Source organism: Neolamprologus brichardi, chromosome 18 (genome assembly GCF_056152115.1).
Source record: "Neolamprologus brichardi isolate AB-2024 chromosome 18, ASM5615211v1, whole genome shotgun sequence".
Taxonomy (NCBI): Eukaryota; Metazoa; Chordata; class Actinopteri; order Cichliformes; family Cichlidae; genus Neolamprologus; species Neolamprologus brichardi.
Genome location: NC_142121.1, coordinates 21,069,467 through 21,093,958, shown reverse-complemented (window position 1 = coordinate 21,093,958; position 24,492 = coordinate 21,069,467). Strand labels below are relative to the sequence as shown.

At 38.7% G+C, this 24,492-nt stretch overlaps 1 protein-coding gene across 3 annotated transcripts in view; it reads left to right on the top strand.

Annotated features, from left to right (window-relative positions):
* The window catches only part of LOC102791105 (laminin subunit alpha-3-like), a 63,633-nt gene extending 39,154 nt beyond the window's left edge, over window positions 1–24,479 (top strand). The window contains exons 35-77 of one of the 3 annotated variants that reach the window (XM_087832065.1): window positions 169–313; window positions 409–549; window positions 1,014–1,175; window positions 2,045–2,146; window positions 2,237–2,320; window positions 2,415–2,645; window positions 6,442–6,555; window positions 7,239–7,357; window positions 7,452–7,532; window positions 7,648–7,748; window positions 7,852–7,905; window positions 8,005–8,156; window positions 8,525–8,635; window positions 8,720–8,819; window positions 9,027–9,188; window positions 9,308–9,504; window positions 9,773–9,889; window positions 10,135–10,289; window positions 10,406–10,547; window positions 10,671–10,770; window positions 10,850–10,966; window positions 11,068–11,238; window positions 11,370–11,521; window positions 11,650–11,841; window positions 11,921–12,069; window positions 12,191–12,353; window positions 12,449–12,576; window positions 12,853–12,997; window positions 13,107–13,202; window positions 13,345–13,499; window positions 13,596–13,713; window positions 13,812–13,952; window positions 14,072–14,202; window positions 14,411–14,545; window positions 14,684–14,804; window positions 17,093–17,226; window positions 17,364–17,541; window positions 17,617–17,778; window positions 17,867–18,032; window positions 20,741–20,895; window positions 21,156–21,249; window positions 21,346–21,465; window positions 23,231–24,479. In XM_087832065.1, the coding sequence (XP_087688191.1) occupies window positions 169–313; window positions 409–549; window positions 1,014–1,175; window positions 2,045–2,146; window positions 2,237–2,320; window positions 2,415–2,645; window positions 6,442–6,555; window positions 7,239–7,357; window positions 7,452–7,532; window positions 7,648–7,748; window positions 7,852–7,905; window positions 8,005–8,156; window positions 8,525–8,635; window positions 8,720–8,819; window positions 9,027–9,188; window positions 9,308–9,504; window positions 9,773–9,889; window positions 10,135–10,289; window positions 10,406–10,547; window positions 10,671–10,770; window positions 10,850–10,966; window positions 11,068–11,238; window positions 11,370–11,521; window positions 11,650–11,841; window positions 11,921–12,069; window positions 12,191–12,353; window positions 12,449–12,576; window positions 12,853–12,997; window positions 13,107–13,202; window positions 13,345–13,499; window positions 13,596–13,713; window positions 13,812–13,952; window positions 14,072–14,202; window positions 14,411–14,545; window positions 14,684–14,804; window positions 17,093–17,226; window positions 17,364–17,541; window positions 17,617–17,778; window positions 17,867–18,032; window positions 20,741–20,895; window positions 21,156–21,249; window positions 21,346–21,465; window positions 23,231–23,373 (5,836 nt within the window). In that variant the 3' untranslated portion in view covers window positions 23,374–24,479. Of the gene's footprint in view, window positions 1–168; window positions 314–408; window positions 550–1,013; window positions 1,176–2,044; window positions 2,147–2,236; window positions 2,321–2,414; window positions 2,646–6,441; window positions 6,556–7,238; window positions 7,358–7,451; window positions 7,533–7,647; window positions 7,749–7,851; window positions 7,906–8,004; window positions 8,157–8,524; window positions 8,636–8,719; window positions 8,820–9,026; window positions 9,189–9,307; window positions 9,505–9,772; window positions 9,890–10,134; window positions 10,290–10,405; window positions 10,548–10,670; window positions 10,771–10,849; window positions 10,967–11,067; window positions 11,239–11,369; window positions 11,522–11,649; window positions 11,842–11,920; window positions 12,070–12,190; window positions 12,354–12,448; window positions 12,577–12,852; window positions 12,998–13,106; window positions 13,203–13,344; window positions 13,500–13,595; window positions 13,714–13,811; window positions 13,953–14,071; window positions 14,203–14,410; window positions 14,546–14,683; window positions 14,805–15,118; window positions 15,395–17,092; window positions 17,227–17,363; window positions 17,542–17,616; window positions 17,779–17,866; window positions 18,033–20,740; window positions 20,896–21,155; window positions 21,250–21,345; window positions 21,466–23,230 lie in introns of those variants that run through there. The other 2 variants (XM_087832066.1, XM_087832067.1) reach the window with 2 other exon arrangements.
* Window positions 24,480–24,492: the final 13 nt, after the last annotated feature.

The window sequence follows — 24,492 nt, the reverse complement described above, 5'->3', positions numbered from 1 at the left end:
AGTACTGTTTTCACTCTTATAGAAATGTGGAGCTTGCAGTGTAAAGCAATGCATAAGATGTAATCATACAGTTTTCTTTGCCATACAAGCTGTTCAGAGACCATTTCTGTGTTTCAAATGTACACTGAAGATCTTTAATTGTGATTATGTCTCTGCATTTTTACACAGTTGTAAGCCGAGGATTGGAGGCCGGAAGTGTGATCGCTGTGCTCCAGGTTATTATCGCTTCCCTGACTGTGTGCCCTGTGACTGTAATCAAGGTGGAGTTACATCTAATGTGTGTGACCCAGACACAGGAAGGTGTCTCTGCAAGGTCGGTTCAATAAATGAAATGTCTTATTTAAGAACTCCCTGTTTCTTAGTGTTCTTTGTCTGACTTTCTCTTTGTCATTGCCGCCACGTTTGCAGAGAAATGTTGCTGGGGTCAGGTGTGATACTTGTCGGGAAAGGTCCTTCTATTTTGACCCCTCAAACCCTCTCGGCTGTACCAGCTGCTTCTGCTTTGGAGTCACTGACCAGTGTCAGAGCTCCAGCAAACGCAGGGGGAAGGTGTGTTGGCTTTTCTTGCTCCTGCATGTCTACAGATGCCTTTAAAGATTTTCTGCCTGCAGCGCCTTTTGGCTGACAGACGTTATGTGGCAAACAATGGGTTTTTAATAAAAGCTGGTGTTGATCACAAAAGGACCAACTATGGTAAAGCAGATCAAATGCACAACATGCGATGCAGGTTTTACAGTGACTTGGGTGCCTTTATAATAGAGCTTTTCTTGTTAGTGTCTCTAAAGTTACTGGATGAACTCATTGACCCATCTGCCCGTGTCTTGCGCAAAGTCCTTTTTGCAAGCTTGTCTTGGAAATGGAGTTATCGACTTTGCTAATCTGGTGTTCTGTTTAAGAGGTCATCAGTGTGCTCCTATTTTACTAATACAGATAATACTCATTTTACTAACACTACTGTTAAAAATTATCTGGAAAACACAGTTATTATTTTTCTTACGTTTCTCTGTTATTAGTTTGTTGATATGCAGGGCTGGCGTTTGGAAAGTACCGACAGAGAGGAGGTTACATCTGTGTTGAACAAAGCCAGTAACACGGTGGTGGCAGATATCCAGGAACTTTCTCCCGCAGTTCAAACATTACACTGGGTGGCACCACCGTCCTATCTGGGAAACAGGGTGAGTCAGTGGAGACTTCATGGCGAGGAATGTTGTTTATTGGGAATATGTGCTGCTGTCTAAACAGAGAAACAGATATTGGAGGTCATTTCCACAAAAAATGTTGTTTAGTTTTTTTATTCTTGAATAAAACTCTGTTTTATTCAAATCTTCTAATTTTATGATTCTTTTTCTTAACTCTTATCATGTCACCCTGTGTCTTTATTTCTTTTAATTATCTTAATTTTACAGCACCTTGGTCAGCGGTTGTTGTTTTAAATGTGCTATATGAATAAATTTGACTTTGACCTTGACTTTGACTATTGAAAAGTAAACCTATAATTATCAAGATCCATACTAAGAATCCAGCAACCCAGTTGCGTTCATCTTTTAAACTTCTTTAACATGACTGAATATGACAATTCACTGATAATTGTTGTGCATATATACGGTTTTGGAGTAAAGGATCATTGTCGATATTTCAGGTGTGTTCACATTTTTGCATCTTCCAGTTTTGTTTTTTTTAAATTTCCACACATGATTTAATTTTAATTATAGTATTATTATATTCTGTTTAGGTATTTCTATACTGTTGTATTGCTGCTTTTGCTAAAGGAACATTTTCTCCACCACTCATCATTGTCAGCTAAGACAGGAAGAAGTGCAGAAAGGCTGTCAGCATACATCAACAAAACTCTAAACAAAAATCTTAAACAATTTAAAAGGAGGAATTAAAAGGCCATATGGTATCTGAAAAATCACAAGTTTAACCATTACCTCCCAACTGAAAAGGATCTATGTCGAATATATATTAAAATGTCCTTTACACTAACCGTCTATATGCAACTTTTCCTCCAAATTAACTAACAGAAGTCTCTATCCTTTTCTAGGTTTCATCTTACGGTGGTTTCCTGACTTACCAGTCCAAATCATTCGGGATTCCCAGTGAGGGGATGACTCCGACTGGCAAAAGACCTGATGTTGTCCTAACTGTACGTAATGCTAGGAGTTTTCTTTTCTTTTCGTTTCTTTTTTTGGTTACAGTGGCAGTGTATTTATCCATGTCATTATTTTTTCCTCAGGGTCATAACATGACTCTGATCCACACATCTCCACAAGCTCCACTTCCAGACAGGCTCTATCAAGGCAGAGTACAGATGTTGGAGGTAAAGGACTACACTTTCTTATAACCATTTTATTTTCTCTTTCTCTCCATACTGATTTCTCAGGATAAATCTGACAACTTTGTGTTGTTTGCAGGGGAACTGGCGACATGCTATCAACAACAGGCCTGTCTCCAGAGAGGAACTGATGATGGTCTTGGCTGGTCTGGTGGGCCTTAGGATCCGAGCCTTGTACTTCACCCAGAGCCAGAGACTCAGCTTGGGTGAGGTGGGCCTAGAAGGGGCCACAACCTCAGGGACTGGAGGTCCTAGTAACTTAGTGGAGAAATGTTCCTGCCCCTCTCAGTATACTGGTGACTCCTGTGAGGTGAGTTTGAAGGCCATCAAATATGTTGTATGGACAGATGTATTGGGCCACCTCCCTTAATCTTTGCTTAAAAGTTGCCAGTGCTCTGCTGACACAGTAACTACAGAGTTCCAGACCTCCTCTCGCATTAACATCAGCACAAAAACTATGTGCTGGGAGCTTCATGGCATGGATTTCCATGGCAGCTACTCTAGGTGTAATGTGTAGGTGGCCCTGTACTTTTATCCACATAGTGTATTTGGTAGTCTTGCATTCTCCTTGGCTTCCTGTCGCGTTCGGTTCAAATCTGACTGATTTACAACTTAAAACACTCATAAATATTGTGTTTTACATGTGATTGCCTCAAGGCCTTATGACATCCTCCACACTATGCACTTGAACATATAAAAGAGATGATCACCTCTTTAATTGAATTTTCACACACATACACACACATTGGCCCCTTACCCCCTGAAAGACCCACTGAATGATCCGCTGAACAAGGTCAAATTTGCTGTTTTATGGACACTTTTCCATTTTCACTCCCTAACCTTAATAAATCTTCACTCCTGATGTACTGAACAATGTTCAATTCAAGTCAGTTAAATTTAAAGTTGATTTATCAGATTCTCAGTGTTGATAAAATTTGTATGCACATAATGATAAAGAAAAAACATCATGAAATACCAAATGAAGTGATTGAAATATAGCTTTTGTATCTGTAGTCCATACCGGTCGTATCCTGTTAAATCTAATATTAAGGAAGGCACGATTGGGACTTTCCTATCATCATTAAGGCAACATGAGTAATATGATCAATGACACACTGATGAGTTAACATATTTTTATGCTTTCCTGGCCACTGTTGCTACAAATCATCTAGTGATACAAGCCCAGTTCTGAAAAACTGAGAAACCATGTAAAATGCAAATACAAAACAGAACCCAATAATTTACAAATCTCACAATTCCGTATTTTATTCACAATAGAACATATAGAACACAATCTGTTCAATCTGAGACATTTTACTATTTCACGAAAAATATCAGCTCATTTTCCCAACTTCTTTTAGGTGTGTTGCTGCCATAAAGTAGCTCATTTTTTTTCATCAAATAATAAAATGTCTCACTTAAACATTTGATAAGTTTTCTATCTTCTATTTTGACTAAATTATGGCTTGATGAGGTTTGCAAATCATTAAATCTGTTTTTGTTTACATTTCAAACAGTGTCCCAGCTTTTCTGGAATTTCTTTGCACTGAAATATTTTATTTTGATGGTGAATGAGATTAGTTTGGCTTTTTGTAAGCCTCCTTAACTTCTCAGTAGATTTGAATTCAATACAGCGAATCAGTGACAAGAACACGTGTCACTTTCTTTCTGTACTTCTGTACTATATAATTTCTTTAGGGATCAATAAATAATAAATATTCTGATTCTGACTCACACTTGTGATCACTCATGAGCTGGGATGAGCAACTACATCAGTAGCTCCATCATGTTTCTCCACACGTAGTTTTAACTTTTATTTTGGCTTTAGTTCACAATAACATTTGTTTAAGAAGCAAGAAAGTGTGGAGAAGTGCATTGACTGAAGAGCTGGGCCTCCTTTCATATTTCTAGGCTGCCTTGACATGTCTGGGCCAAGAACCGCACCCTTTACCTCAGAAAAATGTACAAGGGTGGAATTAGATGGAAAATAACATCCAGAGAGCTGTGCAGAAAAATTATGTAGCCCTGGGCTGGGATACGTGGCGCAATCATGCAGACATAATATTTGTGATCATAAAATTATAATCGCTGGTGTGGATACAGCGCAGAGAAATGTAGAAGGGAAAACTTTCCTTGAATGGAAAGGGGGCTGAGTTGATCCAGAGGCTGATGCAGTTTGTGCTTCCCAAACTTGATTTGTGTGCAGTTTTGCACCCAGGAGTGGATTAAACATGATAACAGAGCTTATTAAAGGGGAGAACAACGTGTAAAGGAGAACATATTATGTGAACTAGGGGAAAAAATGAAAAGCTTTAGATATGTTGCTTGTTTATTGAAGTGCTGTTGCGATAGATTACTAACTGCCCCCCTCTGTGTGTGCGTGTGTGTGTGTGTACTTGATCCACCATCTTGGGTGTGTTGATAGGAAGTTGACTACATGTGCCCAGAGGCTATATGACAACGAGCCTCGCCTTGATGTGTGAGGTGTGTTGCATAGCAACATAGCATTACTCGTAAACCTAAGTGATTTTGCCTTAGTGCACCTAATATGCGCGTGTCTGTAAGTACAGCCGGCACGCCTAGTCGTGTCTGCTGTGTGTTTGTGCAGCGTGATTCAGGTGCGGTCTATCGATGTCTAACTAGCCTCCTGGTCATGTATTCTTGCAAAAGCCCTCTTATAAATCACACACATATACAGAGAATATTACTAAATGGTTGTTTGTATGTTACTTGCTTTTCAAGTAAAAGGTTCTATTACCACAGCCTTTTAACTTTGAAGTAAATACAGCAATATTGTGATTTTCTTTTTTTCTGTGATGACATCCGATTTCTTTTGTGGGCATTCACATCCTACACCCATTTTTTCCACTGTGAATAGAATAGAATAGAATAGAATAGAATAGAATAGAATAGTTTTGCCAAATATACCTAAAATAACAAGCGAAAAGAAAAACTTAAAAACATTAAGTCTTCATGAATATCTATATGTCTACAAAATGTGTCTTGAACCATTCTGTGTGTGTGTGTGCGTATAAGAGCAGGAATGGGGCAGACACTGCATGTAAGCACTTGCACTTGTGTGTTCTTGTGTCTGCAAACACTCATGCTGAGCTGAGAGGCTGAGTCAGGTAAATGGGTGTGTCTTCTTTGTACCGGTGCAGATGAGTGCGAGCGTTTCCATTTAAAAGGCAGAGGGAAAGGGTGTCAGATTATTTCACGCGGACTAAACACTGGGAATGTCAGATAGCTATATGGATAGATATTGGCGTAGAAGGGTTCTGCTCCAGACCCTGATATATTGGACTTTTATTGGACTTTGCTGTGCTGGGCACAGGCGCTTTGACAGAGCAGATCCACCCCAGCACAGCAGACTTCATGACAGATGGGCTCAGAGGATACAATACCCTAAGCTTACCGACCGGGGAACTCAGAGGATTGAGTATCCATCGATAAATGACAGAGGACAGATGCTTCAATATCCTTCTATTGATGACAGTGATGCCAGTTCTCAGATTCAGGTAAAAATCAGAGGGTGTGATATGTTATTTATACTTTTACTCTGGGTTACACTGTGTCAAGTGTAGATCCCTAGTCGCTGGAAGACTGTTATCTCTGACCCCAAAGGGCGTGCTAAGAGTTAACCGTTAATCCAAATGATATCAGAATAACGGTTAAAAGTTAAAGATTGAAAGTTAATTTCTGCCTGAATTTTCACACTCCCTGACACCAAACAGAGCTACATTCATCCTGTGTGATAACATGTTTGCGGTGTTTCATTGAGTTTTAGGGTTTTTTCCATATTGTCCAAAAGGTGTGCAATATGATATGAAATATGGGCAAACAGATTTTTCTAAAATTGTTAATAACTAATGGTAGTTTGCAAATTAATGAGTAAGATTTTTGAAAATAATTCTTCAAAAATTACCAAATATCCCTGCCCTCCCCTCATATTTCTCAGTATATTATCAAAGGTATACTCGATGATGTTGTGTTTTAATGATATTAGAGAATTAACTTTAAGTATACTGCCAAAGTTCCTTGAACGTAAAATCGCCTTAAATATAGATGTACTTATATGTCTTCGCATTTGTGTTTTTCTTCTTCAGAAATGTCAGCCTGGTTACTACAGAGATGGCAGCAGTCCTTTCCAGGGCCTCTGTGTTCCCTGTGAGTGCAACGGTCTCTCCGATGAGTGTGAAGACAGGACAGGGCGGTGCCTGGTAAGAAATACACTTAACTCTTACCTCCTGGTATGACTCCATGACCACTGGTACGCAGAAAGCAACAAACATGAACGACCAAGAATGACTACTTCAGCCTAGCTGACTCCATTGTGATGCATCGTTTAGTCAGAGTCCAGACCCTCTCACCTTCAGGGCACCTTTTTTGGCACACATTTATTGCACAACCCTGCCTCCTTTCAGTTGTTGCTGTGTTTGTTTGTTTTTTAAAAATCACCATCTAAAGAATTTTTTGTTATGCATTATTTGATTTCCCATTTTTTGTACTTCCTCGCTTACTTTACATAGATGGATTTGCCTTAATGCACTTCCTACACTAAGCTTTGTTGTATTATTATGATACAACACACTCAAGACTGGGCTTGTGGATACAATGCATGCGTGGATGCACACATTCACAGCCAAATGGACACAACAAGTAAATCAAACACACTACTGATAGTTTTAGCAGAGGCATGTTTTTTTTTTTTCCCTCTTGCCCCTCAGATGTTTGCTTCTGTGCCAGTGTAATAAAAAAGGCTTGGTTTCCGGGAGATAAACATGTCTGTCAAATGCTAGCTGCTGTGTACACACAGGTTTTTTTTCACACATTATATAGCCACTATTATCTTTTTAGATCTTCATTCTGCCCTGTTTTAATGGGTACATTATGTGTTTTTCAGAACTGTCGGTACAACACAGCTGGGGATCGATGTGAGCGCTGCAAAGAAGGTTACTATGGAGACGCAGCTCTCAGGACGTGCAGAGCGTGCCCATGCCCATTCACCACTAGCACAACGAAGTGAGTTAACAAAAAAAAATCAAAGCCTAAACTGCTATATTACAATTGCACTTATAATTTTGTGACAAAAATTAATCTCCTTGTGGGTCTGCAGTTTTGCGGTAGGTTGCAGAGAGGTGTATGGAAACATCGAGTGTATATGCAGAACAGGCTACGCTGGTAGCAGGTGTGAGAGGTGAGTGTCCCTGCATAGAGTGATCAGGCTGTTATGTAACTGTGTGCAGTTTAAAACACTGCTGATTATTTCTAATTTGTCTTCTTATTCTTTTTTTGAAATCTCTTTCTCATAGGTGTGCTCCTGGTTACTATGGCGATCCACTGATGCTAAGAGGAAGTTGTCGCCCCTGTAACTGTGCTGGCAATGGCAACAGCTGTGATCCCAGAACTGGAGGTAAGTTTGTGGAACCTAATTTAAAAAAAAAAAAAGCTACATTTTAATCATTTCAGGCTTAATTTTTAAATATGTGGTTTTTAATGGGTTTATTTTTTCACAGTTTGCAAGAATGCGCTGGAGCCAGGAGACACAACCACAGATGAACAATGCCAAGGTGAATTAAAAGAAAGATTCGAGGCTGTACGGCGTGGCATGCTATTTGCATTAAATTTGGTTTGATTCCTTGCTAATTGCATTTGCTTTTGTATTTCAGAGTGTGATAATTGCGCCCAGACTTTATTACATGATTTAGAGGAGCTAGATAATGACCTGGTAAAGATCAAGGCTGAGCTGGGCAATGCCACTGCCAGCGCCTCCTCTCAGGACAGGCTGAAAAAGCTGGAGAAGGCTATGGCAGACACCAAGGTAACACATTAGTGTACCGTAGCCCCCGCATATAACTCGGGAGAGAGCCATTGGATTGTTTGGAATTTGTCCTTTGCACACTATACACACACACAAACACAAACAATATGGTACACAATGGGAATATGTTCCAAGATGATAAGGATAACCAGTGAAAATATGTTTTGTTCCACAGTTAAAGACCATTGACGGGTGTTTTTGTCATTATTCTTCCACTTATAATTTCTGTGGTACATTTGTCTGCTTCCTTTGTTTCACATATATACAGGCACAAGTGAACAAGTCTTAAAACAAATCTCATCCGCTTCATGTTTCAGTATCTGACTTGACGCCACTGAAATCACATTTTGCTACTGTAACTTTTGCAGGTTCTTGTTAGCAAATTCCACTCTGACATCAAAACAGAAAAACTCAAAGTTGACCAGCTGGAAAATGACATGGACACTCTTGAAGATGACATTCGTTCCCTCAAAGACAAGGTATAGGATGCCTAATACGTTGTTAATATTCTTTCATGTGCTGATATGTCAGTGTGAATGTGTGGGATTGTGTTATGTATTAAGGCTGACCAGAGGGCTTCTGAGGCTGACAATGCAGTCAGAGATGCTGACAAAACCCACAAGAGAGCCGAGGATTTGAAATCAAAGATCGAGCAGATAAAAGGTAACGGGAGCATTACATTCATTGGAAGCTAAACTCTGTCCCTTTTCTTGGCGCTGTCCTGTTGTGTTTTAAACTTTTTTTTGTCCCCCTACTCTGTCCTTTGTTCCATTTATAATTGGTTCACTAGTTTCTATGATTTTCTGATTTAATGCTACTGTCAGTCCTTTAATATTAACTGCATATGTGTGTGGTTATGTTTGCTTGAAGATCTACTGAAACAACTTGAGAATAAGGATCAGAGGGGTGATGTGCCTGCTAAAAACTTTCAGCTTTATGAAAAAGCTAAGACAATGGTGAAAGAGATGGAAGACAAGAATTTCACTCCTGAGTTGACCGCTGCAAAGAAAGAAAGCGATGAAGCCAAGAAATGTATGACAGACTCAGTAAAATCCCAGAAGCACCTGATTATAACACGTGTATTCTGAATATTGAAACGGTTAAACATTAACGTCAAATAACATTCCCATTATTTATTCTTTGTGCTTCAGTGCTGGACTACATCAAAAATAATGTAAGTAAGCAGTGTGATGAAAATGAGGCTGCAGCGGATCAGATTCGAGGTCTTCTGGAGGGTTACGAAGCCAAGCTGAAAGAGCTGGACAAGGCCTTGAAAGATGCAGCGGACTTAGTGAAAAATGCCAATGCCCAGAATGGCCTTAATGCTAAGACTCTAGGAGATCTGCAGGTAATGAATAAAAGAGGTGTTAAGAAGCTAATGAGCTAACGACCACACATGCATGTTAATTAATAGTTTGTAACTTTGCGTGAAAGACCCAAGCTCTTTTTTTGTTTTGTTTTAGTAGTTAAATATATCTTGTATAATACTTTGACTCGCATTGTAAATATAAGATATTATCAACACAGTAAAAATGCCTCATGTGTTACTCTTGTAGTATGTTTTATTGCAGCAGAGCTAGTCTCTCTAATTGAACTGATTCCTTTGTTACCCACAGAAACGCACCGAAGACTTAAAAAATGAGCGGAAGATAGTCGAGGACCAGATGACCTTGGCCAAGAATGAGCTACAGAAAACAGAAGATTTAGTGAAAATGCTCTTAGACAATAAAACGGTACATTTGGCAAAGCTATATATTTTTTTTAACCTCAAATATTCCATCCACTGAGATTTATGCACTCTCACGCCTTTTATTTACCTGATTTACAATATGAACCAAAACATTTCAACTATGTAGCATACCTTTCATTCAGCTCTTGAACATTGTTATTGCTTGTTGTGCTCGCGGGTGAGGTCAGTGTTGTTTTGTGGGATTGTGATTTTACCTGCACCCGTTCACCTGCCCCTTTTCCTCTGTAGGAGTATGAGCAGCTGGCAGCACAACTGGATGGCGCCAAGACGGATTTGACCAAGAAAGTAAATGAAATTTCTAAGGCTGCGGCCAAGAAGGACATCGTGGAGGCTGCCGAAGACCATGCTAAAAACCTAGAAAAAATTGCAAAGGATATTGAGGAGTACGTAAACCAAATTTTTAATGAGCAGTTTATTGACATGGAGTCAGCTTGATGTTTAATTAAATAATTCTCTCTGTGTCTGGGTTGTTTTCTTTCCATGACATCTTGTATAATAGTGCCGTGAAGAATGCAAGCGGACGAACTGAGGTGCGCAACGCGAAAGATGCTATTGAGGCCTACAAGAATATCATAGATGCCATAAATGCAGCCGAGGCAGCTGCTAAGGAAGCCAAGGTTGCTGCAGACAGCACCTTAAATGTAAGTCAAACATTTAAGTAAATATACAGGCATGCTTTTTGACATGAAGTAAATTCAGTATTAGAAAGGATTTTCAAATGAATACAGAGTCGTTTAAAAAGATGTGTTTTTTTCTTGATTTAGAATGTAACAAACCAGAACCTCACAGAAAAGGCAAAAAAGCTGAAGAGTCATAGTAAAGACCTACTGACTCAGGCAGAGCAAGCAGAGAAAGTCCTTAATGGTATTCAGTCATCTTCTTAAGTTATCATATTTACAATAACCCAAAAGCGCAGATGCTAATTCTCGGTTTCTACAAACAGACACTGCTGACAACATCACTGACCTGAATAAGCGCATTAATGATGCCAAGAAGAAGAAGAAAGCTCTTGAGAAAGACCTTCTTGATGCACAGGGACAGTTAAAAGACATCACGAGAGGTAGAGTAATGCAAATCGTGTGGTTATTTTAATCACATTAAAGTGTTTCTGGTAGATGTAAGATACTTAACTATTTTTTGCTTTTGATTTTTCCCCACCAGATGACATTGCAGCTAAGATAAATGAGGCCAAGCAAAAGGCAGCTTCAGCCAATCAAACAGCCAGTGACACAATGGACAAACTCAACAAAATGAGAAACGAACTTAATAAGATCAATGTCTCTCCCGGGGGCTCTAACCTAAACGGTATATTGGACGATGTCAGCCAGACAGGTGAGATTTGGAAAATTTGCTTTTAGACCCAGTCAGCAATACTTTTGCATTTCCTTTTTTCTCCAGTTTTTAATGCACTTTTAGAAAATGTTTACTTTTTTTTTTTTCTCTCACCTTTCTTGTTTTTCCAGTGAATAATTTGCTAAACACCATCCCATCTCTGACCAATAAGATCTCAACAGTAGAGAACCTGACCTCACAGGTTTCACCCATTAACATCATATCTGAAAACATCAAAATGCTCAAAGATCTAATTGAACAAGCCAGGGACGCAGCTAACAAGGTAAGGTTGTTCTGTAAATACAGCTATGGGTTTTCCTCCCTAGCAAAAGTGAAATATACCTGTTCCCTGTATAATATCTTTACTAGCAGGGCTTCATTTTCCCTTTTTTTCCCTTGTGTTTTGTACAGGTTACAGTCCCTATGAACTTCAAAGGTAAAGGTCATGTGGAGCTTCATCCACCAAAGAATCTGGATGATCTGAAAGCCTACACAGCCATATCTCTGATGCTACATAGACCTTCAGGGCGGGGAGATGGAAAACGCAGACGCAGGCAGGCCACAGAAGATGACATGTTTGTGTTATACCTTGGCAACAGAGATGTAAGTATTCCCAACTGCAGATGAACATTTCAAAGCTGTGATGTTTTTTTATTCTGATTTTACAACCTGTGTCTTTCAGTCTACAAAGAACTACATAGGTATGTTTTTGAGGAACAATGAGTTGTATGGCGTGTACAAGCTCAATGGAGATAAGTACGAGATAAAAACGGGAGCCATCACTAGGTCTCCACTTGAGTCTGCAACATTTGATAGGGTGGACCTGCGCAGGTAAATTGAAAACTTCCCTCTATAAATGCTGTGTCGGCATTTTAAATGGCAACATAAATAAAAAATGTATTAACGATGCCAATATGGTAAATAATTATTTGTTTTCCCTTTTATGATTTAGAATTTACCAGGATGCAGAAATGATCCTTACCAGAGCTATAACCTCAAACGAAGACTCCATACCAATTAAGGAAGCCAAACAAGGACAAAATTCCAAGGATCTCCTGGATCTCAGTCCCGATGACATTGTTTTCTATGTTGGAGGCTACCCAGCCAACTTCACTGTAAGGAGCACAGATATATAAAACACACTACTATGTATCAGTTTCGCAGCAGCATGGATTTTACTAATACCTTTTCCTGTTTTGCTCCTCATCAGCCTCCAGATTCCCTCAGATACCCCAATTACAAAGGCTGCATTGAATTTTTCTCTCTTAATGACAGAGCTGTCAGTCTCTATAATTTCAAAAGAAAAGACAAGATTAATGAGGATACTCCATGCCAGAGGTACGTCATATGATGATTAGTATTGTGTGCAGCTAAACACTACAGTGTCCCTTTCACAGCATTTCATTTTGTGAAACTGCCATTTAACTTGCAGTTTAATCAAGTGTTTAGTATCTTTCGTCTTGGTTCTTTATGGCAAAATATAAAGAAATCACGGGTGGCTCAAGACTTTTGCACAGTGCTGCATGTGTTACTATATGCTATTACTCTTAATCAATGTAAATGGCATTAAGTTTAGCAATAAGTAACAACTGTCTCACTGATTTTCCATTACAGGTATGTTAAACCTGTTAAGTCAGACTACTACGAAGGCACCGGATTTGGCCGAGTGCTGGTGGATAATATACCGAACACCTTTAGCATCACTATGTCCGTTAATACCCGCTCACAAAATGGCCTACTCTCATATATAGGAAGTGAGGTAAATTCTGTTCAAGTGAAACTTTAAAAATGGACATACATCTTGATACACTGCAAATAAAATTCTATGTACTCTTTGCAAGAACTTGATTACCTTCTTTGTTTCACAGGACCAGTACCTCTATGTCACCGTGGAGGAGGGAGTCATTTTTATACATAGTTCTTTCTTTGAGACACCAGCTTCTAATAATCAGAAGGTTTTCCTGGTAAGATGCTTTTTTTTTTTTTTTTGCAGCCATTCACGTTTTGCAGTCATTCACGTTCTTAAGGATAATTACTATTACTTGTCTATTACAATTCAAAGCACTGGTCGTCTGACTGAATTTTGCTTCTATTCGCTTTCTTCAGACAGAAGACTGGGTTGATATACAAGTCTATGTGACAAAGAAACAGCTCATGGTGCGTGTGGGCGGTAATGAAGCTGCTAAAGCCGAAGCTGATTTTGACATACAAAACATTAAAGATGTCTATATTGGTGGTGCACCTCAACACTTGAGGGAACGGTATGTGTACGCATGATTCCTCCAGTTAGTTTGTGTTGTGTTCTGTTACGTTTTCCCACTTTATTGAGAATAACTTTTTTTTGGTTTCCCATAAAGGTATAAGATCACCATGCAGCCATTTAGAGGATGCTTGAAAAATCTGAAGCTGAATAAAGGCATTAAGCCTTTTAAAGAAAAAATGGGCATCATTAAAGGCTGTCCTGTGGAATCGCTGGTATGAAGACAGTTACTGGCATTAATATATCTGCACAAATCACAGCGTGTTCTGTGTAAATTGACATGTTCTGTGTTTTTGTACTTGTGTTCTTACAGAGTGTACGTAAAGCAGAGTTCACTTTAGGAAGCAGTCTCTCGGATAACCTTGAAGGCTTTACTCTGGATAACAACATGACCATTTCCCTTGGATTTAAGAGCACAGAGAATAAGGGTCTTATTTTGCGAAACAAACAGCAGGTCAGGCTTCCAACTTATTTTTGACATCTCTTGCAACTATGACATTAAAGACCAGATTTTTTTCACAACAGGTAGAATTAGATCATATACAGAAATGTTTTCCTTGTCTATTTTTTCAGGCTAATGGGATTGACCTTGGAATGGAAAACGGCTACGTGATTGTCTATTTCAACGACAAGATGTGGAAATCTACCAAACAGTACAATGACGGGCGCTGGCATTACGTGACTGTGATGATAAGAAGCGGAGGGTATGGAGGAAGCAATGATTTTTCATTCATGATCAATTAATACAACTAGTTATACTTTTATAGTGAGTGCTGTTTTTGCGATTCGATAAGGACACTGTGGGCACAGCTGCATATACCATGTTGGCGAACACCAGACACATAAATGTAGTTTGAAAAAATATTCTTAATAAATGGTTCTAAAGCATACGAGTACAAAAACTTTTTCCAGGATCCGGATGGTTATTGATGATGAGGATGAAGGGCAGGAGGAGAGCAGTGGCCGCTCCATACCTGACACAAGTGGCTCTCTCGTCCTGGGAAATGAGAATTTCAAAGGCTGCATTTCCAACCTCTACACAAGACGGTAAAATTCCCCACAAGTTTGAAATACTTTAAACATTTATGGAGTCAAACTGTGGTTATGTGCCATGTCATATATATTCATTTTCTTAAATGGGGTTTCTTTTATTTTATAATTCCCGGTGATTCCCTGTGATTTCAGGAAAGACAGTCTGTACAAGGCTGAGGACCTCAGCAGATTCAAGCCTGACGGAAAGGTTTTCGTGGATGTGTGTTCTCCCTTGACTCCCGTTCAACTGATGCTGGACCGTAACTCTAAGAAGGTGAGAGATTGTTTTACATGCCCACACACACTCTAATTCATTTGAATAAGTTTGGTGTGTTAAGTGCACAAGTGGAAAAACCATGGATTTGGATGAAATGATTTCCCTTTTTACAAACCAGATCAACATGTTTTTAAATCCATATAACAAAGCCATATAATGTGATAGCAAAAATGTGACTTTATTAACATGTGAAGCTTGATTTCTCTCCTTGGATGTAAGTTACACCAAGTTTAATATTCTTTTGAAAATTGCTTTAATTGTCTTCACCTTGTTGACAATGTTCACGTTATATTTTGCTGCCTCATTTCCAGAGATAAAGAAGAAGGAGTCCTAAGACCTGCTGATGCTGTCAAGAATCTAATACTGATTGAAAAACTGCTTTTGCAAACCACAGTGTTATGTAGCTTATGCACCAGCCCGTTCATCTCCAGTGTACTTCAATAAAAAAAAAAAAAAAAAACTTGCATGAAATGAATGGCATGAATGTTTCAAGTAACCATAATAATTGCAAAATGTATTGTATTTCAAAGTTGCTACTCTATTTAATTTAAGTATCTACAAATCTGTTAATAACAACCTTGAAATTGTTTCATGTCTCTTCTCTTTCTTCCATGTAACACTCTAATAATCATTCACAAGCATGTTCCCACTAACTCACTGATGCACAGTTATGACTCGTTATTGAAAAAGATGAATATTGCACCCTCGCTTATATGATGAAGTGCTGCTCATAATGCTTTAGCAGCTGCTTTCACCTTTAACACTGATAATATCCAATAAAAACAACAGGGATTCATCAACATTTTCTTGCAAATTCTCCTGTTTAGCTGTTAAAGTTCACGTATTTATTTATGGTATTTGACACAAGGCCAAATGATATATTTCAAATGCTGTTTAAAACACACCCCGAACATGAACCCTGGCTGATGTGCACCACCTTAGCCCTGTAACATTTTGTGTGTCTATGTACAGACATGCTGGTCTACACTGTAATAAACTAAATGAGTACAGAAGCATATCCTGGGTTTAGATGACAGTGCCTCGCCACGCCATATGTAGAGCTCACTCGTTAGGTACCATTAACATTCAAATCTTTCTTCAAAATCACGAAACTCACACTACTTCTTGTGATCACAGCTGCCCTCGTATGCTCATCCTCACTATAAAAATTAGCCTTTAGTCATTCTCTGAAAACCTGCAACCCACAATTATTTTATTGAATAATGAATTCTCATCTGCTGAATGGGTTTAAATTCAGGATAATAATCAATTGACACTACACCCCACACTTCATTTAAAATAAGCCAAAAAAAGAGAGAGAGAGAAATAACAAAAGGTCAAAATGGTGAAGATGCTGTGTTCTGAAAAAAGGTCATGGTCCATAATTATCCTACTGTTTTCAATATGTAAGCTGGCCCTCATCCATGTATACATTTTTATCATATCACAACCTCCTCAGCCACAACAGTGTTGTTCCCATTCTCTGCAACTCAAGCGATTCTCTGTTTTTCTTGAATATATGCCAGACTGAAATCACTCAAAACACTGGCAAGCTCCTACTTTTTTTCTTCTTTTTTTTTTATGCTGATGCTGAAAGTTTAATAAGCACAAATCACACACGCGTGTGTAAACAGAAAGATGGTGGGAGTTATGCTACTCCCAAGAGAATGTGGTTATTAAAACTCCAAATATATCCACCATACTCGCTGCTGTACTTACAGTTATGACCCACCGTCTGGCATTAACAGCTACATGTATGAATCGAATTTTCTGAACTGTTTCTCAATGTGTTGAGTTTACGTTCTGCATCACAACAGAAGCCAAACATGTATAAGGAATAATGGATAAAAGATTCTTGACCAAACCATTTTTAATCTATGATTAAAAGCAGATAATGTTGCCAGATTAAACATTTTAGAAGGACACACGTGTAATCTTGGAGATTTTTGAATATTTTCTGGCATTTTATTGATCAATAATTGGCTGCAATTAAAGAAAACCAGGAAATCAATTAATAAATAAAGCAATGGTCATCTTCATTCACTAAATTTCACACCTGTGGGTGGGGGAGGACTTTTTTTCACTTTCTGAAGATGCAATAAAGAATATATGCAGTATTTTCATGTACAATATGACAGTTATTCTTTTTTTTCTTTTTTTTTAACCACATCTTGTACCATCGTTGACACAGTGGAAGCAAAAATCCTGAGACTTAACAAAGGAGTTTTGAGCTGTTAAAAGGAAAACTGTTGCTGAGGGTTTCTGTTGTGTTTGTGTTGTTTTAGGATGATGTGAAACCTGTGAGCAATGAGAGTGTGTCAGCATGTGCGTTACCAGCCATGGATCAACATGCTTATCGCCTTGGAGGGACTGTTAGCAGACTAAGCTACAGCCTTCCTCTACAGGTCCTGCAACCCAGGTAAGTAAACAGTCTGATACACAATCATGCATATGTATAAATCCTTACGTGTAAGATTAATAAATGTAAAGTGTACTTGTTTGAGTTTACCAATTCAAAAGCAGTATTTCTTTCTTTTTTTTTTTGGTTCTCCACAGACCGCATTTCTCTCTTGAAGTCAGGACTCGATCGCATGAAGGCATGCTGTTCTTTGCTGCAACCAGAGGAGGGCAATCTCATCTTGCTTTATACATGTCGAAGGGCAGGATCAGGCTTTCTGTGGGCAAACAGAAGATCTTCAACCGAGAAAAGTACAATGATGGAAAGTGGCACACGGTCAGTTCATTGCATTTATATCAACAAAAAACCTCTAATTGCTTAAAAAAAAAGTTAAACACTTTATGTTTACAGGTAATGTTCAGTTTGGAAAAGAAGAAATTCCGGCTGGTTGTAGACGGAATAAGAGCTCAGGATGGGCAGCTGACTAATGCAGAGTTGTCGTCCATGAAGCAGCAATTCCTGTCCCCTGTCTACTTGGGCAGTACCCCACATTCCCTTCACAAAGAGTTAAAGGTTTAAAACAATAACAATGCAAATTTCGCACAACTAATTCAATTTAGTGTTTATTTATTTTATAAATTTGTTATGCTTTCACTTTAAGTCGAAGGGCCTTCCGAAGCACAGTGTGTCTGGCTGCGTACGCAATTTTAAGATGAATGGAGCGCAAATGTCAAATCCAACCGCGAATCATGGTTCTGGCCCTTGCTTTGAGGGACAGACACAAAGAGGCGCTTACTTCTCAGGGAATGGAGCACACGTCGTTGTCAGTGAGTAAATCTTTCTTCACAACAATCTGACAGCTAATCTTTTAAAGTTCATTTGATTGAGGAACATCATCACAATTTTCTTTTTAATTTTGTAATATCAGATGACTAAATAATAGCAATAACAAAATAAACCAGAAAAAGCAATTTCCTAGCAAAAATGCAGTATGAATGCTGAAAATGTGAAGATTGCGCCTGAATTGCTTAAATATATTTGAAATATCAGAAGCTCAACTTGCTGAATGAGCTTAATTGCGTAAGATTACCAAAACATCATCTGGCTTATGTGTAAACTGAAAAATGTGCTAAAAAAAAAAAAACTAAAAAAAGTATAAAGTATAAACTTAAATTTAGAAGAAAAAAAAAGAACCACAACTTGAAGCACAAGTTCATCAAAATGTCCCCTCCTAAAACTCTTTACAAGTACACACACACACACACACACACACACAGACGGGAGTGAAACAGTGGGTGTGAGAGTGTGTGCCTTTCTGTTTCTATGCCAATCAAACAGTCTGAATCTGCTGAACTTGAATCCACCAATCAGGAGCAGCTTGAGTCTGTGTCTGTCTTACCACCAACACACAGAGGAAATTGCTGCTGAGATACCCAGAAACAAACAGGAGCAATATGAAAGTTGTAGATCTGACAAACATTTGACTATTTGAGTATAAGAAGCAGGGCGTGCATTTTTTGTGTCTGTTGACCGAGAAATGGCAGATTGAAAAGTGCGTCCATTAGCTTTTTGAAACTCTCTGAAAATGTTGTAAAACTTAAATTGTTACTGTTTGAAAATGGTAATATATATATATATATATATATATATATATATATATATATATATATACATACATACAGTGGGGCAAAAAAGTATTTAGTCAGCCACCGATTGTGCAAGTTCCCCCACTTAAAATGATGACAGAGGTCAGTAATTTGCACCAGAGGTACACTTCAACTGTGAGAGACAGAATGTGAAAAAAAAATCCATGAATTCACATGGTAGGATTTGTAAAGAATTTATTCGTAAATCAGGGTGGAAAATAAGTATTTGGTCAATAACAAAAATACAACTCAATACTTTGTAACATAACCTTTGTTGGCAATAACAGAGGTCAAACGTTTACTATAGGTCTTTACCAGGTTTGCACACACAGTAGCTGGTATTTTGGCCCATTCCTCCATGCAGATCTTCTCAAGAGCAGTGATGTTTTGGGGCTGTCACCGAGCAACACGGACTTTCAACTCCCGCCACAGATTTTCTATGGGATTGAGGTCTGGAGACTGGCTAGGCCACTCCAGGACTTTCAAATGCTTCTTACGGAGCCACTCCTTTGTTGCCCGGGCGGTGTGTTTTGGATCATTGTCATGTTGGAAGACCCAGCCTCGTTTCATCTTCAAAGTTCTCACTGATGGAAGGAGGTTTTGGCTCAAAATCTCACGATACTTGGCCCCATTCATTCTGTCCTTAACACGGATCAGTCGTCCTGTCCCCTTGGCAGAAAAACAGCCCCATAGCATGATGTTTCCACCCCCATGCTTCACAGTAGGTATGGTGTTCTTGGGATGCAACTCAGTATTCTTCTTCCTCCAAACACGACGAGTTGAGTTTATACCAAAAAGTTCTACTTTGGTTTCATCTGACCACATGACATTCTCCCAATCCTCTGCTGTATCATCCATGTGCTCTCTGGCAAACTTCAGACGGGCCTGGACATGCACTGGCTTCAGCAGCGGAACACGTCTGGCACTGCGGGATTTGATTCCCTGCCGTTGTAGTGTGTTACTGATGGTGACCTTTGTTACTTTGGTCCCAGCTCTCTGCAGGTCATTCACCAGGTCCCCCCGTGTGGTTCTGGGATCTTTGCTCACCGTTCTCATGATCATTTTGACCCCACGGGATGAGATCTTGCGTGGAGCCCCAGATCGAGGGAGATTATCAGTGGTCTTGTATGTCTTCCATTTTCTGATGATTGCTCCCACAGTTGATTTTTTCACACCAAGCTGCTTGCCTATTGTAGATTCACTCTTCCCAGTCTGGTGCAGGTCTACAATTCTTTTCCTGGTGTCCTTCGAAAGCTCTTTGGTCTTGGCCATGGCGGAGTTTGGAGTCTGACTGGTTGAGGCTGTGGACAGGTGTCTTTTATACAGATGATGAGGTCAAACAGGTGCCATTCATACAGGTAACGAGTGGGGGACAGAAAAGCTTGTTACAGAAGACGTTACAGGTCTGTGAGAGCCAGGGATTTTCCTTGTTTGAGGTGACCAAATACTTATTTTCCACCCTGATTTACGAATAAATTCTTTACAAATCCTATCATGTGAATTCATGGATTTTTTTTTCACATTCTGTCTCTCACAGTTGAAGTGTACCTCTGGTGCAAATTACTGACCTCTGTCATCATTTTAAGTGGGGGAACTTGCACAATCGGTGGCTGACTAAATACTTTTTTACCCCACTGTATATATATATATATATATATATATATATATATAAATGAGTAAAACCTGAAGAGTCTATGATCATGGGATATGTTTAATTTTTGAATTTTTTCTATAGTTCAAAGTATGCTAAACTAGTTTAGTTTCAGGGGATTTGAAGATTTCTCCATTCATTTGAAATCACAGAAAAACCAAAAAACGTGCAGAAGGATAGCGTAAATGCCTAAACAGCATTTACACTAATAAATCGTTTTGTATTTTCTGCATTTCAGACGATTCCTTTGTTGTGGGCTCCAGCTTTGAGCTGCTGTTTAACATTCGTCCACGGAGTCTGACGGGACTCCTGCTTCATGTAGGTGTGTACAGCAAGACTCCAAATGGACTGCCGATGGGTCACTATCTCATTATCTATATGCTCGGAGGAGAGGTGAGACCACATATCTGTTTGTCATTTCCATACTCATTTTTTTTTTCAAGCTCAAAGGAACTTATTAGTAGAACAAGGTCTCTTGGTTCTGATATCTTCTGATCTTCTTTGTCAAACTGATGTTTTTCTTCCTGTGTAATAAATATGTACCAAGTTTGCCATTTCTGTTCAGCACGCAGAAACAGACACTAAATTCATATTAGACCTAAATTTGCCAGTGTGATTCAAAGCACTGGGTTTGGACATGTTCCTGTTTGTAGGTGGTTGCACGAGTAAACAATGGAAATGGAGAATTCATGGTGTCAGTGAAGCCAAAAGCTTCTTTATGTGATGGAGTATTCCATAAAATTTCAGGTAAAACACCATTAAAATGACTCAAACTGTCTTTAAGACCTGATAGACTTGACATGCATTGTACAAAATATACCAATTTATTATTTTTATGTTTAGTAATCAAGAGGAAGAATGTTGTGCAATTGTATGTGGACACACTGGACAACTACAAGATTGGACCACCATTTTCCAATATACCTTTGACCAAAGACCCACTGTATGTGGGTGGCATTCCTGGTAAGTGTAAATCATCTAATTTGAGTGGTTGAGTATTTTTTTTTTTAGTTTTGTTTGAGTCAAACTTGAGCACATATTTAATTAAACTATATTTTTGTACTCACAAGCAGCTTCATTAGGTACAATTTGCTAGTTCTGGGTTAGACCCTCTTTTGCCTTCAGAACTGCCTAAATTCTTTGTGGCACAAATTCAAAAGTTTACTGAAAATATTCCTAAAAAACTTTGACCCATACTGCCATGACAGCATCACACAATAGCTGCAAATCTTTCAGTTGTACATCTATGATGTGAATCTCCAGTTCTGCAACATCCCAAAGATGCTCTATTAGATTAGATAATTTATTATCTGGTTACTGGAGAAGTCTTTTCAGTACAGAACACTGTCATGTTCAAGAAACCAGTTTGAGATTATTTGGGCTTAGTGACATGCTATGCTATCCTGCTGGAAGCAGCACCAGAAGATGGGTACACTGTGGTCATAAAGAGATGAACATGGTCAGGAGACAATACTCAAGTAGGTTGTGGTGTTTAAATGATACTCAGTTGTTACTAGGGGGGGCAAAGTGTTCTAGAAAAATACCCCGCACACCATTACAACACCATTGCTATTGCCAGAACCGCTGATACAAGGCAGGACAGATCCATGTTTTTATATTGTTTATGCCAAATTCTGGCCCTAACATCCAAATGCAGTAGCAGTAATCGAGACTCATCAGACAAAGCAACATTTTTCGAATCTTCTATTGTTCAGTTTTAGTGAGTCCATGTGAAGTGTAGGCTCGGTTTCCTGTTCTAAGCAGACTGTAAACCTTCTTTTTCAAGGTTCGACATGCAGTGCCTTGTTGTAGCTTCTGCCTTTCAGTGGACAGCCAGTGCAGTTCTTATTGACCTCTGGATATTTTCTTTTTTTTGTTTCTCTGTAAACTCTAGGGAGGACTGTGTGAGAAAATCCCAGTAGATCAGCAATTTCTGAAAAACTCAGATTAGCCCATCTGGCACCAACAACTATGCCATGTTCAAAGTCACTTAAATCACCTTTCTTCGCCATTTTGATCCCAAAATAAATGCTATTTCCTCAGTTCTCAGTCGGAATGCCCCTCAATTTGGATTTTCCACTCAAAAAATTTGGAGCTGACCAACATACCATGAGTTATCCAACATGGCGGCGCTGAATGCAAACAGTAGTAAAACTGTAAACTTTTAATTTGTTCTGCCACTGTTGTGTATTTTTTAACTCACTAAATAAACCAGATACAGGGCATAGATCAAGCTCTATCCATAAATGTGTTTTTAAAGCACATAAAAATAAGTATTTTCTGTAATATTTTGCTATTTTGCTGCTAGTAATATCTGAATGGCTCTACCTTGCTAAGAACCAAAACAAGTCGTGTTTTTCCTGGCTTTTTCTGTTTTCCCTGGCTTTTTCTGGAACTTCCGACATCCAAGTTCTGAGATATCTGTAACATCGCAGGTGCTCTTGACCATGTCTACATGTCTAAATGCAATTGAGTTGCTGCCAGCTGATTGGCAGATAGATAGAAGATGTATTTTTGATATGGTAGATATACAAAAAAGACTTATTGGAGATACAATACACACCAAGAGATTTGTCAAGACAAATCAAGAGATTTATTGTCTATCCCCTTAATAAAACTTACATCTTTCTATAAAAAAAAAAACACTTTAGTTATAGTCTTAAGGTTAAAGCTTAAAATAAAATAGACTGAAACAATAAAATCACTCACCTGTCCCTTTCTGCCACAGCGATCTTAATGCAGCAGAGGCTTCCTGTCACATCCTCCTTTGTTGGATGCATCCAGGACATGGGGATCAACGGTGAACTGGTGTCCTTCGAAAGGCCGTCAAGCGTGTTTGGTCCAGTCAACCTCAAGGAGTGTCCAGGCTGAACATAAAGATCTCCTCAAACCATCAGTAAACAAACCCTGGGACCATGTCCACCACCAGCTATGTGCAATCTGTTACTATGACAGAGAATGTGTTAGCATGTAAGAGTGTGTGTGTAAGACGATTGTGTTTCAGCGTGAGTGTGTTGGCATGAATGTACGTGAAAAATAAATATATGAGCAGCAGCTTACAGGTTCATAATGTTTGCTGTTAAGTTAAACATGTCTATATTTATTTAGTGTAAAGTCGTGTATTGCCTCACAAATTACAAATGCGTATTTTGACGGCTGCAATAAACTCTACTTTGTTGGTCTAGTCAGTCTCTACTGACTATCAAATGCTACTGAATATGCTTGTAAGTGGTCAGTGCTGCGTTAAAGTCAGCCCAGCACTTTCAGAAAACAAGTATTGCCTTTGGTGCTGCGAAAGAGATCAAGATTATTAACTGATGTACTTTTGGTTTGCTTGTTGGACTCAATAGCTTATACTAAGAAAAATGATGTTTACACCCATGATTCTCAATTCAGTGACATTTCAGGGGTTGCTAAGCTATTCTGTATTCATATCCACATGCCAGCATGCAGAATTCTGCATTTTAACTGGCTTAAGAGACATGGACTCTTTGCACATGTTTTCAAACCACATGTTTTTCGCCCCCAGTGTTGTATTACTGTTCTGATGTGATTTTCCATTTTGCATTCCCTTTGCATGAGAATATGGATGTATATCTTACAGTAGTTACACCAGATAACAGCATGTACTAAATTTTGTTTCTATCAGTTAAATAACCAATATACCTAGATGCCATTAGAATAAGTTTGGTCAGTCGTGTTTGGGACCATTGCAAAAGTAATAACAGAAAAAGTATTTTTAGGTACTTATATTCACAAAAAAGGTGTTTACTTTTCTAAATTGTGCATTTATGCCAGACTTTAAATAACATTATATCTCAATATGATGTAAAATTCATATTAAATTGGACACACTGTACATGCATTCCTGTCTTGTGGCAACTGATTTGTAAGCCATTATGTAATCTGTCTGATTAATATTCTTTATGAATTCCTGTCAGTGCCATAAATAAATAATGGACTTTTGATCAAGGAAACAGCTTGGGAACT